Consider the following 19,369-nt stretch of genomic DNA (forward strand, 5'->3'; position numbering starts at 1 on the left):
AAAGAGTCAGCATTGTTAAACAGAAGTGCCTTAGGACTGGGAAAAGGGGAAGGAATAGGTAGAAAAGCTGATGGATGTTAAGGAGAAAAATAAAATTGCCAAGTGTTTATCGACCCCTGGGGGTACTTGAGACCCTTTCAAGGAGCTTGTGAGGCCAAAACTATTTCCATAATAATATTAAGATCTTATTTACTTTTTTATTGTGGTAAAAAAACATACAATTTATCATCTTAACCTTTTTTTTTTTTTTTTTTGTATTGAGGATTGAACGCAGTGGCACTTTACCCCTGCACCACATCCTCAGCCTCTTAATCACCACCATGCCCTGCTCATCTTAACCATTTGTAAGTGTGCAGTTCAGCAGAGTTAAGTATGTTTACATTGTGGTGAAACAGTTCCCAGAACTTTTTCATCTTGCAAATCTGGAACTTTACACTATTAAACAACTTCCCTTTTCTCCTTCCTGCCAGCCACTTGTCTCTACCATTTTACTTTCTGTTTCTATTAATTGTACTACTTTAGATACATCATGTAAGTGGAATCGTACAGTATTTATCTTTTCATGACTAGCATATTTCCCTTGGCATAATGTCCTAAAGCTTCATCCATTGGTGTATGAAAGGATTTCCTTCCTTTTTAAAGATGAATAACATTCCTTTGTATGTTCATACCACATTTTATTTATCTGTTCATCTTTTGCTGGACACTTGGGTTGCTTCCACCCCTTGACCATTGCCATTGTATTTGCCTTTTTCAACTGGCATCTGTTCTGAGGATATAAAAGCAATGGTGAGTAAAATCAAGGTAGAGGCACCAAATCATACTAGTAGTTATTGTATTCTTCATTGTCATACAATAATAATGGGAAAAATCCAGTTCCATGTAGTATATTTTGGGATGAGATGAGAGTAGGTATTAAGCAGTTTTGCATACAATAGTTGTCTTGATGAAAATCACTTATGCAATTGGTTATGACCTAAGCCTAGTTGCTTTTATTATGGAACACAATTTATACTTGAAAGAAGGAATGTCAGAAAAATTAAAGTTCTCAGACTTGGAGGTTTCCTAGACATTTTCTTGAAAATGAAGTAATTGGGCATGGGTGCATGCATGCCTGTAATCCTAGTGACTCAGGGGCTGGAGCAGGAAGATTGCAGGAAGATTGCTGAGGCCAACCTCAGCAACTTAGTGAAACCCTGTCTCAATATAAAAAATAGAAAGGACTGGGGATATAGCTCAGTGGTAAATTGCCCCTGAATTAAAACCCTAGTACCAAAGAGAGAGGTGGGGAGGGGGAGGGGGGAAGGGGAGGGAAAGAACATATATGAAGTAAATCTTTTATCGAAATGAAAACAACTGTCAGAATTTATTGCCAATGATAAAATTTGAATTTCCAAGGAAAAATTAGAATTTTGGAAAACTTATGGCTGCAGTTTTGAATTTGGTAACTTTCCAATAGTTAAAAAAAATGTTTGAGCAAGATTGGTGCTTATATTAATGAATGTAGTTTATGATACTACAGAATGCTATGTGTCAACATTAGGAAGATTTGCATAATTTGATGAACTAATGTTTTCCAGTATATGATGTTACAAATCATGCTTGGGGAAAAGCCATGCAAAGTGCAAGTTAAGGGACTGGGTTTGTGGCTCAGTGGTAGAGCATTTGCCTAGCATGTGTGAGGCAATGGGTTCAATCCTCAGTACCACATAAATAAGTAAATAAAGGTATTATGTCCATTGGCAACTAAATAAATATTTAAAACAAAAACAAAGTGCAAAATAAAACAGTAGATTTTTTTCCCCCCTGGTACTGAGGATTGAACTTAGAGGCACTTTGCCACTGGGATCCATCTCCAGTTCTTTTTATTTTAAATTTTTTTTTATTTTGAGAGAGAATTTCATTGAGTTGCTGAGGCTGGCTTTGAACTTGCAATCTTGAGACACTGTGCCCCAATAAACCAAGAGATTGAAAACCAAATGAAAAGTTCTTGAATAGGGTTTTAGATTCCCACTGCAACTAATCTTTAAGAAACTCTACCTGTTTTGAGTTATAGGATATTAACAAAAGAATATCCCCAGTGATCTCAAAAGTGCTATTAAAATACTCCTCCTTGGTCTGGGGTGTAGCTTAATGGTAGAGTACTTGCCTAAAGGCCCCAGCATTAAACTTTTTTTTTTTTAGTACTCCTCTCTTTTCCAACAACATATGGGAGGCTGGATTTCCTCTCAAATACTTAACCAAAACAATATATTTTAGCAGATTGAATACAGAAGCAAATATGAGAATCTAGCTATTATCTCTTAATCTAGGCTTTAATACATTTGTAAAACTGTGAAATAATACCACTCTTCTAATCTTGCAAATGCTTTTTTAGAAAATGTAGCCTATTTACATAGAAGTGTTAATATGTAGAAGTTTTTGTTTTATCTAAATGAACAAATGTTTTTAAAAAATTATGTTTTATTTTATAATATATCAAATGCAGATAGATGTACACAAAAGCTCTTGGGTGTCCAATGATTTTTAAGAATATAAAGGAGTCCTGATACTCTAAAGTTTGAGAACCAATGTTCTACAGAAAAGTAATTCAATAACAGGAAGAGGTAGGATCTAGAATCTTGGCATAGGGAGACAGAGAGGGTGGTTTTCATAGGAGGAAAGCAAAGACCTGTGAAACATGTGAAGTAAAAAGACCACTGTGATGGGAAATAAGAAGCCACTTTGGGATGGAGGTGCATTATCTTTACTGTTTTTATTTCAATCTAAAATAATCCTGTGGTCAGCACTTGCAGGAGTTCTGTAACTTGAGTCTAGACTTCCACCAGCTTTCATGTGACAGGAGTGAGTTGTGAAATGATCATTGGATTCTGAACCCAGGACAAGCCCAGTAATTTGATTAGTTTGGATTAGTAGGTTCTTGGTTATTTTATAGATGGTTATATATTCAAAAGATAAATAGAAAAGAAATGATTAACATAGTTATCTAAAGCGTACAACAAATCACCTCCAAATTTAGTTTGGATTAGTAGGTTCTTGGTGAAATGGGAACTTGAGGATTGTAAACTTTCTTATGTGTAACAGATTTGTACCACCTGCTTTATTTCCAGAAACTCCTATTTTAGATCCAGATAAAACTTCTACCTTACCTTGCCTTATGCAGTAATTTATGGCATTATATTAAAGCACAAATGTACATTCTCATTTTTAAAATATGTATTTTGCATTATAGGATAGAATAGGTGCTCAGTATCTATTTTTGATTATAGAACTATCTCTAGATGCTCTTTTTTCCCCCTTAAGTTTGCTTTATTTCAACAGCAAGGAATCTATATGGTCTGAAAAGCAATGTGGACTCACCAATAAACACAGGCTAGATTGATCTGAGGGATGTGATATGTTCTGATTAGGAGTGGATTTACAATGAAGCTAATGATACCTACACTTCAAGCCAGTCACTTGCATGGACCCCTTTTGTGTTTATAATTTTGAATCTTTTTTTTTTCCCCTTAAAGCTTTGTAAAATATATTTGTTAGGGATCTATATAAGGCTCTTGGGGCATTAGGAGTTAACTCCAAAGACAATGTTAGATGAGCAAGGCATAGATAAGGAAGAGAGTTTAGGTATAATACTTGGAAAAATATTCAGCCTAACACTCAGGGGATGTATTCAGACAATTATTAGCTCAATGCATAGTAATACTTATTCAAAATTATAATCTGTGTACCCACACAGTATGTCATCTTTGTCATTTGAAGCCTTTGAACGAGAGTTAGCTATACTTATACTTTTCAGGCATTCAGGTTCTGAGGGAATTTTAGTATTAATCAAAGCCTCAATGCTCAGAAACATTTTATCAATTCTTCTTTTCTTTCTGGACTTTTCAGCCCTTTTCTCCAGGGAGTCTTCTGCTGTTTGCTCTCCTAATATTTATCCAGTCAGTCACGATAGCAGCAGCTGTGCAGCAAACCACTGCCTAGCTGCTTGGTATGTGTTCTGAAGATAGATACTATTTTTTTTTCTTCTTTTGCAGTGCTGGGGATCAAACACCGTCTCACACTTGCTAAGCATACACTGTACCACTGAGCTACACTCCCAGCCCCTGATGGATCCTTTTAATTCTCCTTATTTTATAGATGGTTATATATTCAAAAGATAAATAGTGGTTATATATTCAAAAGATAAATAGAAAAGAAATGATTAACATAGTTATCTAAAGCGTACAACAAATCACCTCCAAATTTAGTTGCTTTTAACAACAAAACTCAATAGTTTATTCTGACCTACAAATTCTTTAGTGCTTGGTAAAAGATTTGTTAGCCCAGCCAATTGTAGAACTGCCCTAAACATGTGGGGTGGGGAGTAGCATTAGTTATCTAATTTTATTGGCCTCTAGGCAAGTCAACCAGCTGTCGCCCAATATGCAATAGTAAATATGGCCAGTATTGTTTCATTAGGACTTACAGTCCTGTGTGCTTAGCTCATTTAGGCAATTAATGAAGACTCTTGAACAGATGGTGATGCTTCTCATGGACCTGGCTACTCTCTCTTTTTGCCTGGTTTAGGTATTTGGCTCGGGTAGGGGAACTTGAAGCTACAGATACTGAAGATCCAAATCTGAATTATGGACTTGTGGTGGACTGTGGTAGCAGTGGCTCCCGGATTTTTGTTTATTTCTGGCCAAGACATAATGGGAACCCCCATGACTTGCTGGATATCAAACAGATGAGAGACCGCAATAGCCAACCTGTGGTTAAAAAAATCAAGCCAGGTACTAATCAGAATATCTTTTGTTGATCTCTTTTATCTATTGTAGGCATGAAAGAGAAGGGGGGGGGGAGAAAATCTCCCCCTTTTATTGTGGGAGTCTGGGTAGTAAGAGAAATATTTTATTCATCGTTGCCCTCCTTTCAAATAAATAAAAACATGGGGTCTTAAGCAGAACCTTATGGGGTATCAGTTTTCTGAAGCTAATGTGATCTGCTTTTTAAAGTGTTTTTTTTGTTTGTTTGTTTGTTTGTTTTTTACTTAAGGAATCTCTGCAATGGCAGACACTCCAGAACATGCCAGTGACTACCTTCGTCCTCTGCTGAGCTTTGCTGCTGCTCATGTGCCTGTGATGAAGCACAAGGAGACCCCCCTTTACATCCTCTGCACAGCAGGCATGAGGCTTCTCCCTGAGAGGTGCGATGCTGGGTCTGGAGAGACACAGAAAAATGGGTGATGAAAGGCCAGTTCCACTCACTGCCCTTTGGTTTCCAGTCTGGAGATGGATGTGGATACAACACGCAGAATTGACAGGTGGCACGAGAAGATTCATTGCTCAGAAATAGAGCACAACCACCCTATACTCAGTTTTGATGAAAGGCTGGTTGTTGATGATCAGCTGTTCACATCTTCATGTCATTTGCTTATTTGGGATCAGTATCTGAGAGGGTCATAGTGATTCTTAATTTGGATTGAGAGTTGGGCGTGGTGGTGACGGTGATAAATTGGAATCATGAAGCACCCCCACTTCTTACATCTTTGGAGTAACCTCATGTTGTTTCCCATGACTGTTGCACCACTTTGCATTCCCACTAACAGTATACGAGGGTTCCAGTCTCTCTATGTCCTCACCAATACTTGTTGTCTTGTTTTTTGATAATAGCCATCCTGACAGGTGTGAAGTGATTGTCATATTGTGGTATTAATTGTGTTTCCCTGCTGAGTAGTGACTTGGAACATTTTTTCTTATGCCAGTTATTCATTCATTTGTCTTTGTGGAAATGTCTGATAAGGCCCTTAGCTCATTTTAAAATCAGGTTATTAGTTGGTTTTGTTTTGTTTGCTATTGAGTTTTAAGAGAACTTTAATAAAGATTAACCCCTTACCAGATATGTAGTTTGCAAGTATTTTTCCATTCTGTTTATTGTTTACTTTGTTGTGCAAAAGCTTTTTAATTTGACATAGTCTTGCTTATTTATTTTGGCTTTGTTGCCTGTGCTTTTGGTGTCATACTAATGCCATCATTGCCAGCTTTAACTTTAGGACCCAGGCTCCAGGAATATTTGTAGTCTTATGGACGGCAGGCTTTTATCATTAGCTTAAATATTTTCTGTTTGTAAATAGCGATTCCCTTTTCCACAAATTTCAATTTTATACTTGGCCTTTCTTTTCTAAAAACAACAACAACAAAACCTCAGCATACATGTAAGGCTCATGCTGCTTATGTTGGACCTGCCAGGTTACATAACATGTGTCAACACTCCTTTGGGTGGACTTATTTCCTTTTGTTTAGACTCATAATAAGAGGTTTGCTGTCTGATTTACTGTTGAGAAGCAGATTATTTATATAACTGTTTGTCAACATGAGAGGTCTTTTGGCTCCTTGTAGATTTCACCATATATCTTGGTCTTTTAAAAGATTTATCTTATTTTATTTAATTTTAAATAAAAATAAACTTTAAATATTGTAGCTACAACCTTACATCACTAAAGGAAATCTTTAAAGTAAACCAAACCAAACAAAAACTTTACAATCCTACTGTCAAAACTATTTTATTTTGTCCCAATTTCTTTGTACATCTATATGTAATTCCTATGAAGCTGTAATTATCCTGTGCATGCAATTTAGAATGTTTGTTTTTGACACAGGTAATATTAAAATTGTTTAAAAATTTAGAAACTGTGAAAAGAGTCTAGATGACACAAAATGGTAATGCCACATCACAGAATCTGAGAATGACCAGAGGTCTTACAACCAAAGAAGTAGGAGGAAGGCCAGAGAAAAGGCTGACTCAGAGATCAAAAAGGCAGAGCCAGCAGGGCTAGGTAGCGGAAAGTAGTGGGTGGTTTGGCCACCTTTTGTAAGTCTGGAGCAAAGGAGACAATTGCCTCTTCTCCTGGCACCAGCATTGCCTTGGTCAAAGAAGTTTCCATTGAGACAAAACCCACAGTGTAGCTTAACTTTACTGTCTGTCTGTGATGTTAGCTATCAGTGTGAAAATTCCGAATTTTAATATTTATTTTCTTTTAAGAACTTTTAAAAAAATTGTCTTTTTGTTTGTTTGTTGTTGTTTTCTGATCACTTCTCTCAATAATGCATACAGCTGTCTTGGGATTAATGAGATCATTGCTGCCTGTAAGGTCAAGCTAGTTGTTGACACAAGTATGGATATCACTGCAAGAACCTGTTTTGTATGATTAATGTTTTGCTATTTTATTAGCATTTGTGGGTAATATTCAATGTGGAGTTGAATCACGAGGACTATTTTAAATTTATTAGCACTTGGTTTTATTTCTTTGCTAAGAACCTAATAGAATTTTTTCTACTTCCCTTTTATTTTCTAGTAGAAATACCCATAATAAAATTACAAAGGTAATACAGGGTTTAATAAAAACATTATAGGAAATTTCAAATGCATATAAGAGTAGAGAGAACAGTACAATAAGTCCATTTTACCTACCACCCAACTTCAACAGTTACCAACATTTTGCTATTAAGTTTTTTAAATAGCAAAAACAATATTGAATTTTAGAAAATGAGAGTTCCATTTCTATACAATATAGGAAGAGTGTTTTTTGCTTTTAACATAAATGGGATCACATAATATGTACTATTTTGTACCCTAGTAGAATTCAACAAAATATATTGAACTTCCTTTCATGTGAATATGTATAGATATATATTGATCTCATTTCTTCTAACATTTGTATAGTATTACATTGTAAGGACGTGCCATAAGTTATTTAACCAATACCTATGTTATTATGCCATTTCCAGTTAGTCATTGCTACAAACAAATAATGCTGCTGTATTCTTATCTTTATTTCTTGGGATGAATTTCTAAAAGTATAACAGCTGGATCAAAGGTTAAGCACATGTAAAATTTTGGAATAGTCTTAGATTGCCCTTTAGAAAGGTGGTGTTGGTAATTTACATTCCAAACAGCAGTGTGGGTTGGTGCCCATTCTTCATATCAGTACCAAACCCAGCAAGTCCTCCCTTTTGGTTAGTTTAGAAGCATATTTAGTAGGGAGGGACAAATAATTCCTCTTGTTTCCCATGTGAATTTCTTATAAGAATTTAACATATTTTGGGTAATAATGAGTGTAATGCAGTCCATTATTGTCATGTATGTAAAAAATTAATTAATTAATTTTTAAAAAAGAATTTAACATATTTTAACAGTGAACTTTTAAAAGAAATTATAAATGAATTATATTAGATGATTATTAACTCAAGTATAATTCTGCACACTTCAGTGTTCACAGCATCCTTCACTATCTAGAATATTTTTGTAATGAATAATTTTGAAAACCCAAGATATTGGTCTCATTTTTTTCACTAGCAGTTTCCCTATATTCACATTATTATTATCTGCTTTGTTTCTTTGCTTTTCTTTGCCTTATAATAATGATAACATTTTTAAGAGAGGAAAAACAACCTTATAGATACTGTTTCAAATGTCATCCTCCAATTGGAAATGTTATGAACTTTGTATTTTGAACCTGATCTATGTTTTCTAGTGATAAGATTTTTATAAAGAAAAAAAAATCAATGAAATATGGAAAAGGAGATTAAAAAGTTAATATATTAAGGATTATATAAAAACCTATGGAACTAACAGTACTTCTTAGGTGGTAGTGTGAGCCTTATTTCTGTATTGTGTCAGATCTGAGGCTGGTCCTTAATATATTTCATAATAGTTAGGAATAATGTAATTACATCTATTTTTTAAAATTTTATTTTTTATTCTAATTTGTTATATATGACAGCAGAATGCATTAAAATTCATATTACACATATAGAGCACACTTTTTTGTATTTCTGGTTGTACACAAAGTATATTCATACTATTCGTGTCTTCATACAGATACTTAGGGAAATAATGTCCATCTCATTTCACCATCTTTTTTACAACACTTGCTCCATCTCTTCCCCTTTCCTCCCCTTTGCCCTATTTAGAGTTTGTCTAATCTTCACATGCTCCCCCTTCCAACCTCACTATGAATCAGCCTCCTTATATCAGACAAAACATTCAGCATTTAGTTTTTTGGGATTGGCTAACTTCAGTTAGCATTATATTCCTCCAACTCCATCCATTTACCTGCAAATGTCAGGATTTTATTCTCTTTTATTGCTGAGTAATATTCCATTGTGTATAAATACCACATTTTCTTTCTTCATGCATCTACTGGCAGGCATCTAAGTTGGTTCCACATGAAACTGCCACAGTTTCCTATAGCTTATTCATACTCACCCTCTCCAGGGCAGAGATCCATAGTCTCATCTTTTAGCACCATTTAATGTTATATGTAATGTTAAATAAGGAGAAGGTATTACTATTTCTATATTGCCTTTATTGTGAGGGCTAACTTAGGATGCAGTTTAAACTTTTGAAATCAAGGAGGTACCAAAAAGAAGCAGGGCTATGGATGAGATGGGTGAACAGCGACATCATACAAGACTAAGTAGAAGGACAAGTTGAGGCAATGTGTGAGAAGAGAGATTTTATTGTTTTGCTTTTTTCTTTAAGAGATGAAATCTTCTCATGTTGCCCAGGCTTGACCCCAAACTCCTGGGCTCAGAAATCTTAAAGTGATCCTCCTACCTCAGCCTCATGAGAAGAGAATTAATGATTAACTTTTGGATTTTTGTTCTTTTTTGCAGGAAGCAGTTGGCTATCTTGGCTGACCTAGTGAAAGATTTACCACTGGAGTTTGACTTCCTCTTTTCGCAGTCTCAGGCGGAAGTGATCTCTGGGAAACAGGAAGGTACGGTCCTGAAGGAGTACAGCTGCATCACTTCTCAGCCACTCATAGCCGAGGCTCTCCTGATGGTGTTTAGGACTGCTTTATATATCTGATTTTTATCTTCCTGTCAAGAATTTTCTTATTGTGCTATACAGTTTATTTTATATTCTGCATCAGTATCTGTTTTAGACCGCTGTTTCTCAAAATCATAGCTTTATATCTGGTTTTAATTTAGTACTAAGCACTGTGTTTAGACTTTATTAGTATTTAATGATAATTCCAAATGAATCTTTGGTTAACTAACTGTACTTGTGAAAACATATATAGTTCTGGGAGTTGTATTGAGTTTTCCAAATTCAGATGGAAAGCAAATTGTTAGACTAAAGTAAAGGAGGATTTTAATTTCAGAGAAAGATCAGGATGAATTACTTTTGTTTTGTTATAGACTTTCCCTTATTTGAAGTTACTGTGCAATTTTTATACTACCCTATATACTTATGTTATTTGGTTTGTACTTTGGGGCAAAATTGTCCAGATATGGGCAGTATGATGAATTGTCTTCATTTCTTAACAAGGAGGAGGGAAAAGATTTTCCTTTTTAAATTTCAGAGTTGGCATTTTACAATCCTAAAATTTACATTTTCTTCTTAATATTCGATTATTTTCTGAGACATTCTGTCTTTCTCTTCATTGTAAGACTACTCATATTTCTTGTTTATCTAGCTGCCTTAATGCTTTTGGCTGATAATTCCAGTGCACATGTCATGTCAGGGTTGGCATCTTTGAACTTTTCTTTCCCTTATGAGTTGAGACTTTTTTGGATTTTTTTTTTAATTTTTTTTTTTTAGTTGTAGATGGACACAATATCTTTATTTTATTTACTTATTTGTATGTGGTACTTAGGATCGAACCCAGCGCCTCACGCATGTGAGGAAAGCGCTCGACCACGGAACTACAACCCCAGCCCTCTTGGGTCTTTTTATGCCAACTTATTTTTTATTGTATTTTGGGCATTTTGAATATTATGAGACTCTGAGTCCTGTTTAAATCCTAATGAAAACATTTTTTTTTTTTTTTTTAATTTTAGTAGGCAGTCAACTTGGTAAGTTCAAGCTCAAATTCTTTTTTACCTTCTATGGGCTGTGACCCAATTAGTTCAATATTCAGAGCTTTGACACTGCTATTTGGATTTGTCCCATGTGTGTCAGCCAGCAGCAGTCTAGCGCAGTGGCCTATCCTGTGGTTCAGTTCTGAAAGCCTTTGGTGTATTGTTTAGGGTCAGATTCATGCACATGTACCTTGTAGGGGAGCCCAGGATTTCATACACAACTTTACTTGCTAGTCTCACGATGTCCCTGACACTTTATGCTTCCTTGGAGCTCATTTTCATGATCCTCTGTCAGAAAATCAGGCTTTTAATTTGTCCACTATGTGAAGCACTTCCTGTGATTGCATGTGCTTCCAGGGCAAAGTGATGGGAGGACACAGAGAGAAAAATAAGCAATATGAATTTGAATTTGTTTCATATGTGTGCACCTCTATTGTTGCAGGATTGCCTGAGTTAGGAGGAAACACAGTAAAAGAAAAAAAAAGAAACAGATTTTCCCTACTCTCTCTGAACCTATGGAATCCCCTTTTCTGCTTTTTAAAGTTCTTTTTGTCCACACCTGGTACATACTTTCATGTTTCAAGCTGCTTTTGAGTCCAGGTCAAGCAATATCTAAGGAGAAAAAAAATGGGAGACCCACTACTGGTTTGGGGTACTTTAAATTCTGGTCTGTTTCTCATTGTACCCACTATCTTTTACCTTCAGAGTTCTCAAAAAGCTGCTCCATCGTCTCCATCCAGAGTGTATATTTGCATCCAGTGGAGAGATAGGATGAAGTGTGCTTACTCCATCTTGCCCAGATTCAGAACTCCAGGATTTACATTTGCAACACTTATTTTTATAGTTAATTCTTATTAATTATAGGAATTTGGAAGAGACAGATACTTTAAAAAGGGGGGAAATCACAAAGCAAAAGGTTTAAGATTCATGCACTGAGAATATGGAATTAAATACTGTGATTACTTTTTTTCCTAAGAAAATGGGGAAAGAGCTGCCCTAAGGAGAGGTGTATACATGATGTAGCAGTAGAGAATTAAGTTTTTGTATTTTTTACGTAGGGGTTTATGCATGGATTGGAATCAACTTTGTTTTGGGAAGATTTGACCATGAGGATGGTGAGTAAAATTCTCTTCTTAGCATAATTCATTAAGGGCTGAAGGTTTTAAGTCATAATCTGTCAGTTGTTTGTAAGTACTAATTTTCAGTTGTGTTTCTTTTTTAAAACTTAGGGTGCTTTCTTTTCCAGTCCTAATTTTCCTTCTTTTATTTCTTTTTAATGTGAAATGTTTAAAAAAATTTTTTAGTTGTAGATGGATACAATACCTTTATTTTATTTGTTTATTTTTATGTGATGCTGAGGATCAAACCCAGTGCTTCATACATTCGAAGCAAGTGCTCTACCACTGAACCACAACCACAGCCCCTGTAAAATGTTTTTAATATAAAAAGTTTTAAATATTCATAAAAAGGAGAGTGAATGATAAAATGAACTTCCATGGACCCATTACCTAGACAGTAGTTACTAAAATTTTATTGTTTGTTGTTTCCATTCTTCCTCCACATAACACATTTTCTCCCTCATTTTTTAAAAAATATTTTTCTTGGGCTGGGGATGTGGCTTAAGTGGTAGAGCACTCGCCTGGCATGCGTGCGGCCCGGGTTCCATCCTCAGCACCACATACAAAGATGTTGTGTCTGCCGAAAACTAAAAAATAAATATTAAAATTCTCTCTCTCAAAAAAAAAAAATAATCTAAAAAAAAAAAGTTTTTTAAAAAAAGAAGGCTTTTCACCATTGTTAAAAATCTTTAGTTGTAGATGGCTACAATTACTTTATTTTATTTATTTATTTTTATGTGGTGCTGAAGATCGAACCCAGTGCCTCACACATGCTAGGCGAGCGCTCTACCACTGAGATACAACCCCAGCCCCCTCATTGTGTTTTTAAAAGCAAACCCTAGCCATATCATTTTGTCTTCACATGTCAGTATGTCTAACAGAAAAAGTTTCAAAACAAAACAAAAACACATATCCACAATGCCATTTTAAAACATAACAGAAGTAACAATTCCTGATAGGGTGCAGTATCCATCTAATACCCAGGTAGATTTTACTGATTTTCTCAAGAATGTTTATTTGTAATTTGACCTCTTAAATCAGAATCCGATCAAGGGTCAAATATTGCATTTGATTAATATGCTTCTGTAGTCTCTTTTAATCTGTAACAATTAACCTTACCATCCACTCCTCCACCTTTTTGCAAACCATTCATTAAAAACAAAACAAAACAAAACAAAATTGGGTCATTTGATGGAATGAATTTCCACGTCTGGATTGGTTAACTGCATCTTTGTGAAATGTTTCTCACCCCTGCCATGTCTATCCTGTCTATTGGTGGTTAGTTACAGAAGCTTGATTAGACTAAGAATAAATCAGAGAAAAAAAAAAATCAATGATGGTGCTGTGCTTCCTACAACATCACATCAGGAATTTCATCATGTCTGGTTCTTCCACCATTTGTCTCATTCAGACTGATGAGATTGTCAGCCTGATCTGTTATAGAAATTCATCGTCTGCCTTTCACCTAATGATTGTTGTAGCCAATTGTATCCATTGCTTATTTATCTGATGCATTAGAGCCCATCACCTCAGATCTGGAAGTGTGGTGGGTCAGTGATGGAAGTCCATGTGAGGCCCTGGGTTCAGTCCCCAGCACCACCAAAATAAATACATGAAGAAAGAGAGCCTGTCATGTCATTGTTCTCTTTAAAAGCATCTTTAGGTTGGCTTCTGTACGGGGTGTGTGTTGTGTGTGTGTGTGTGTGTGTGTGTGTTAGTTACTAGGGATTAAACCCAGGGTCAATCTACCATGGAGTTCCATCCCCAACCCTTTATAATTTTTTTTTTTTTTTTTTAAATTTTGAGAGTCTTGCTAAATTGCCGAGGCTGACCTTGGACTTGTGATCCTCCTGTTTCAACTTCCATTGTCACTGATTACAGTTACAGTTGTGCACTGCTGCACCCAGGTTCCCGTATCTCCTTTTTTTTTTTTTTTTTGGTGTCAGGGATTGAACCTAGGACCCTGCCTATGCCAGCACTTGCCTGTACCCCTGAGCTAGATCCCCAACCTCCTGTATCCTTTTAACATGATCCCAACACTCTACTATTTCCCTTACTAACAAGCCTTCCATGCTTGTTTTGTAAACTTTCTACCCTAGATCTGGCATTGGCAATTTTTTGAGGAAATCTGGTTTCTTTTAGATAGAAAATAATATTTGAAGATTTTGGTTTAGATACCAAAAGTGCTTATTGCTCTTGGTTAATCATTACTTATAAACTTTTCAGTGAATAGAGGTAGGAAATACCTATTTTTTTAAGAAAGAGAAAAATAAATCATGAATTCATAGTGATATTTCCAACTCATATTTAAAATTATAAGGTTATTTCATTTGATTTTATACTTAAAATAAATATTTAATGTATTTAATTTCTTTGTATTCTTTTTTCTCATATGCTAAATTTTTGTCCCTGAAGATAGTAACATATTGCTTTATTCTATAATATGGATTTAATAGTTTTCAAATAATAATACCAATAATATTATTATCAGTAGGACTACTAGAATGCAGTTAAAGATGTTTATGTCTTGTTTTTAGGGTATAATCCACTATGTTAAAAATAGTCCAAATATGTTTAAGTCACTTGAAATATCTCTTCTCTTGTAATATGTAGTTGATAGATTAATTTATTTTAGTTTGCTTTAAAATTTTTAAGTGAATGCTATGTTGAGGGGTTCTCTTCCTTTTCAACTTAAGTTTGGGTTTTTGTAACTGTTCTCTTATTATTTCAGAATTAGATGCTGATGCTTCCCAGGAATCAGCAGTAGGACGCAGAAGGACTGTAGGGATACTAGATATGGGAGGAGCCTCTCTTCAAATTGCTTATGAAGTTCCTACCTCAACCTCTGTCCTTCCTCCAAAACAGGTATTTTGCATTTAATGGAAATTCAATTAGAAATGCCAATATTTGAAAATGAAGAACACTGTCTTTGGACTTAAGCCAACCTGCCTGGGTCCAAATACTTGTTCAGATACTTGCTAGCTCGGTTATCTTGAGTAAGTTACCTCCCTGAGCCTCAGTGTCCTCATGTATAAGAAGGCGTGAAAATAGTATCTCCCTCATAAAGTTGTAAGAATGTGTGAAGCACTTAGCAAACTGCCCAGCTTATGATAAGTGTTTGATACATTTTAGCAGTTACCATTAAGCATCTTCCAAGGCTGCCTGAGGAGTAAATACAATGCATGTAAATCCTAGAGACAATATTTGATACGTGTCTGTTGTTCAGTAAATGCTGTCTCCTTTCTTCTTATTAATGATTCTATTCCTTTCCTTTTTTATTCCTTACCCAATTTAGAATGCAGAGAATGTATTTTGGGGAGATGTTTCATCATAGAAAAGAGAACACAGTTTCTCTTTTTGAGCATCTATTATGTGTAAGAAATAGGATATCTTTGTTATACTTCCCTCTAAAACTTTGAATTTGTCATTGGAGACAACCAATGATCTCAGCCAAACCAGGACTTCTCATCCATGACACTATTAACATTTAGGGCTGATAATTCTTTGTTGTGGGTGGCTGTGTATCCTAGAATGTTTACAGCATTCATGGCCTCTACCAAATGCCAGTAACAACCCTTGCTCCTTCAGTTGTGACAGTCAGAAGTGTCTCCTAACATTGCCACATGTCTACTTGAGAGGGTGAAGTGGAAATTACCCCTGGTTGAGACCCGCTGGTTTAAACAGAGCTGTGGCCATATGGGGACTGGCAGGGTCAGCCCCATTTTCAAGGCTTGAATGGAGCCATGTTGGCCATATGAAAGGTGAGGGATGGGTATAGCATGATAGTAGTCTTTTGCATAATGGAGGTTGAGGGAAAGCCATCTGCATGGATAGAACAGTATGTACAAAGGCAGACAAGGCAGCAAAGAACCAGAATGTCCAGGTATTGGTGACTAGCCTGCTGCAGCATGGGATTTCAGGTGTGATAATGGGAAGATAAGATGGATTATACCATGAGGAGTCTTGGGTGTCATCCTAGGGACTTGGTTTTTATTTCTGTAGATAGTGGGGAACTAGCAAAACTTTTGAATAGAGCAGTCATATAGGCCTGTTTCATCATGAAACAAATTCTGGGGGTTCATCTGAGCTCTGAGTTTTGCAACCATGTTGACTGATCTGATCTGATTTTTAGGAAAATAATTTTGGTGTGAGTAGGAGAAAGAAATGTAGGTCAGGGACCCTTAAGTGCGAAGTGGTAAGTGGTTGAACTAAGCAGTATAAGTAGAAATGGAAGGGAGGAGACGGATTTCAAGGAGTGAAAAACTAGTGTAATTGGGTGACGGGTTGTGGTGGTGTGTGACTAAAGGAGGCCAGCGATGCTGAGAGTCCTAGATAAATAACTATAAGGCTGAGGAACTCCACTACTGAGAGAAGGCACATGTGGAAAGGGCAGGGTCGATGCTGAACTAACAGTAAAATCAGGAGAGGTGTGGGTGAGAGCATCTGTCTGGTCTTCTAGCTATTTGGTACTAAGACCAATGAGTTTATTTCTGGGTGTGTTGAGTGTGAGATATACAAGAAACATGCATGTCAGAATTTCCATAGGACTATTGGAAATGTGAGTCCACAGAGATATTCTTTGCTAGGGTTGGAGATTGGGGAACTAACTTGGTTAAGAAACTGTTTAGTCTGTATTTGTTAGTATGTATTCTATAGGTAAAATGAATACATTGTTCTGATTTAAGGAACAGGTAACAAGTGGCACTGAAACAAAGTCTTAAACAAATGGCTTTTCTTGTGCATGTTTAGAAAGTAATACTAGTACATAAAGTATAGCAAGCAATGAATTAGATGTATGCATAGAAATATAATGGCTCTTAAAGATGGATCGTAGTGCTTAAAAAGGAAGGAAAAAGCACAAGAGATTTTGGGGGACATTTCAGATCCAAACTATAACAGTTCAATTCACAAAGTTATTCACATTCACAAAGTTGTTCAATCATCATTTTGGATTCCACAAAGAAACCCCATATTCCTTAGCACTCATTTTCCATTCTCCCTATTCCCTATCTCCAACAACCACTAGTCTACTTCCTGTGTCCTGTGGATCTGCCTATTCTGGGTCTTTCATATAAATAATATCACACACTATGGCCGTTTGGGTCTGCTTCTTACTTAGCAGAATGTTTCCAAGGTTCATCTATGTTGTGCATGTGTCAGTGCTTCATTGCTTTATGTGGCTGAATAACATTCTGTTGTACACTCATGCCGTGGTTTGTTTATCCATTCATCAGCTGGTGGACATTGAGTTGCTTCCACTTTTTGGTTATTATCAGTAATACTGCTGTGAACATTTATGTACACATTTTTATGAAGACATACTTTTCAGATCACTTCAGTATATATTTAGGAGCAGAATTGCTGGGTGTAGTAGCATTTTCACAATAAAATACAATCAGAATCAGTAATCTCCATTTTTCAATAATACACAAACAAAAATTACACATTAAGCACATTTGAATGGTTGCCTATTACAGGGAGTAGGAATAGGAATGGATATGAGCATAAATGGGACCAAATAAAGCAGAAGAGAGGCTTTGCCATGATAATGTGCCATCTGCTGAGGTATGTGATTAAGTTAACCTCTGCACTTGAGGTTGAGAGAGGGGAGTGGAGAGGGAGAGGAAGAAGAGTACTCTTTTTCTTTGGAGGTAAAATAAGATTGAAATTTTCCAGTGCCCAAACTTGTCACAAAGAATATTAGTTCTTCTTGAATAGTTTAGAAAAGACCATAGAATAAATCTCATGATGATTCTCTAAATTCCTTTTTTATTAAAGGATTTTTTCTTATTATGAAAATAGCCCATTGCCATTGTGGAGAATTAGAAAATACAAAGTACATATCAGAAAATGACATCCACTGTAATAATTCTACCTCCTATACTGCAGATAGTGTTTTAATCTCTAAATTTGGTGTTTAGTCTCCAACTTGGCCTCTAATTTGTACTTTTTGGTGCAGTCTTATCATTTTATGTCTTTGTCTAAATTAGAAAGCAATGAAAACTAAAATTCCCTTTTTTCTTTGAACATTGTATTATAGGAAGAAGCTGCCAAGATTCTGCTGGCTGAGTTTAACCTGGGCTGTGATGTGCAACACACCGAACATGTGTATAGGGTTTATGTCACAACCTTTCTGGGTTTTGGAGGCAACTTTGCCCGGCAGCGCTATGAAGACCTTGTGCTGAATGAAACTCTTAGCAAAAACAGGTACACTGGACATGAGATCCAAGTTTCTAAAACAATGTCATCAGGCCAAAAATATCAGGAAGAATATTCACATCCTTTCTTTTTTCTCCTTTCCAATCATACCTGCCAGTGAGCTAGATCTCTCACTAAGACACCTTTTATCAGCAGCCCCACCTGGCCTGTTCCAGGGTGCACTGTGTTCTTTGTTATTAGAACTCATAAAAAGGTACAATAGCTTGTTATGGTTTCTTGCTGTGTTCTACATCCAGACATGGTATCATGGGATAAGTGAGGCTAATAAAGGTCTAATTTAAGATGTGTAGTATAATGTACCTCCCAGCAGTTCTTTTTACATGCTGGTGCTCAAAACATGATTGTTGACTTACAGTGGAGTAAGTCATCTCATATGAGAGTCAGGTTTGTAGTGTGAACAAAATGTAAAAAGCATATATAATTACAGTTAACTTTTAAAATGATTTCTTGGTAAGTCCCCAAATAGCCAGTTTTTCTTCCAGCATTGGACAGATCACCAGTTCTTACTTTTGAGTACCAGATGAACCAATTAGACCATAATAAACAATTATGAAGTGATTGTTTGGAGTATTTAAAAATTATTTATTATTATGCATATTGAAGGAAAGCATACAGCAGAGTTCTTTTCCACCATAAAATTATTTACACTCATTTATGTAGCTAGAAAAACTAGCTTGAAAAACTACTGTAGTATCCCATTTGTAATAATTTATCCATAACAACCAATTATCTTATATTTAGATTATGTTGAAGAAAATATTGTCTCCTAAGTCTTTCTAAATTTTCTACGTTTCAGTCAGCAAGAGTTTGGGGTGCCCAGGATGATTGATGACTGCAGTCACATCGAGCAGTGTGTTTTGTTCTGAATGTGCTCTTAGGTCCACACAGGTGTTGCTTAGGTTGTGGTGCTGATTGCTCCTCTGGGCACTATCACATTTCAAGAATATTTGTTATGAAGGTTTCATACCCATTTTGATTTGTTCCTACTTCAGTAGTCACTGTGCCCCCATCCCCCGCTTTGTTGTTCTTTTTTCCTGTTTGCTGTTCTCTGCTGCCTCAGAACTTCTTGCCAGCCTGCCTCTTCTTCTTCTCATGCATTGTTATTTTCTGGTCAAGTGTCTTAAGTCATGTGAGATTGAGGAGTAAAAGGTATATATTGTTGTGGCTGCCAATCTACTAGAGAAA

The 19,369-nt window shown here is 35.9% G+C and overlaps 1 protein-coding gene across 2 annotated transcripts in view; it reads left to right on the plus strand.

The window, feature by feature from the left end:
* Entpd7 (ectonucleoside triphosphate diphosphohydrolase 7) overlaps positions 1-19,369 on the plus strand; it is a 38,372-nt gene that overhangs the window by 11,013 nt on the left and 7,990 nt on the right. For both annotated transcript variants that reach the window (XM_015494627.2, XM_048807136.1), the window contains 6 exons: positions 4,567-4,772; positions 5,035-5,185; positions 9,657-9,760; positions 11,906-11,962; positions 14,697-14,830; positions 18,006-18,172. In XM_015494627.2, coding sequence (XP_015350113.1) covers positions 4,567-4,772; positions 5,035-5,185; positions 9,657-9,760; positions 11,906-11,962; positions 14,697-14,830; positions 18,006-18,172 — 819 coding nt within the window. The remainder of the gene's footprint in view (positions 1-4,566; positions 4,773-5,034; positions 5,186-9,656; positions 9,761-11,905; positions 11,963-14,696; positions 14,831-18,005; positions 18,173-19,369) is intronic.

The sequence above is a fragment of the Marmota marmota genome, unplaced genomic scaffold (assembly GCF_001458135.2).
Source record: "Marmota marmota marmota unplaced genomic scaffold, marMar, whole genome shotgun sequence".
NCBI classification, from domain to species: domain Eukaryota; kingdom Metazoa; phylum Chordata; class Mammalia; order Rodentia; family Sciuridae; genus Marmota; species Marmota marmota.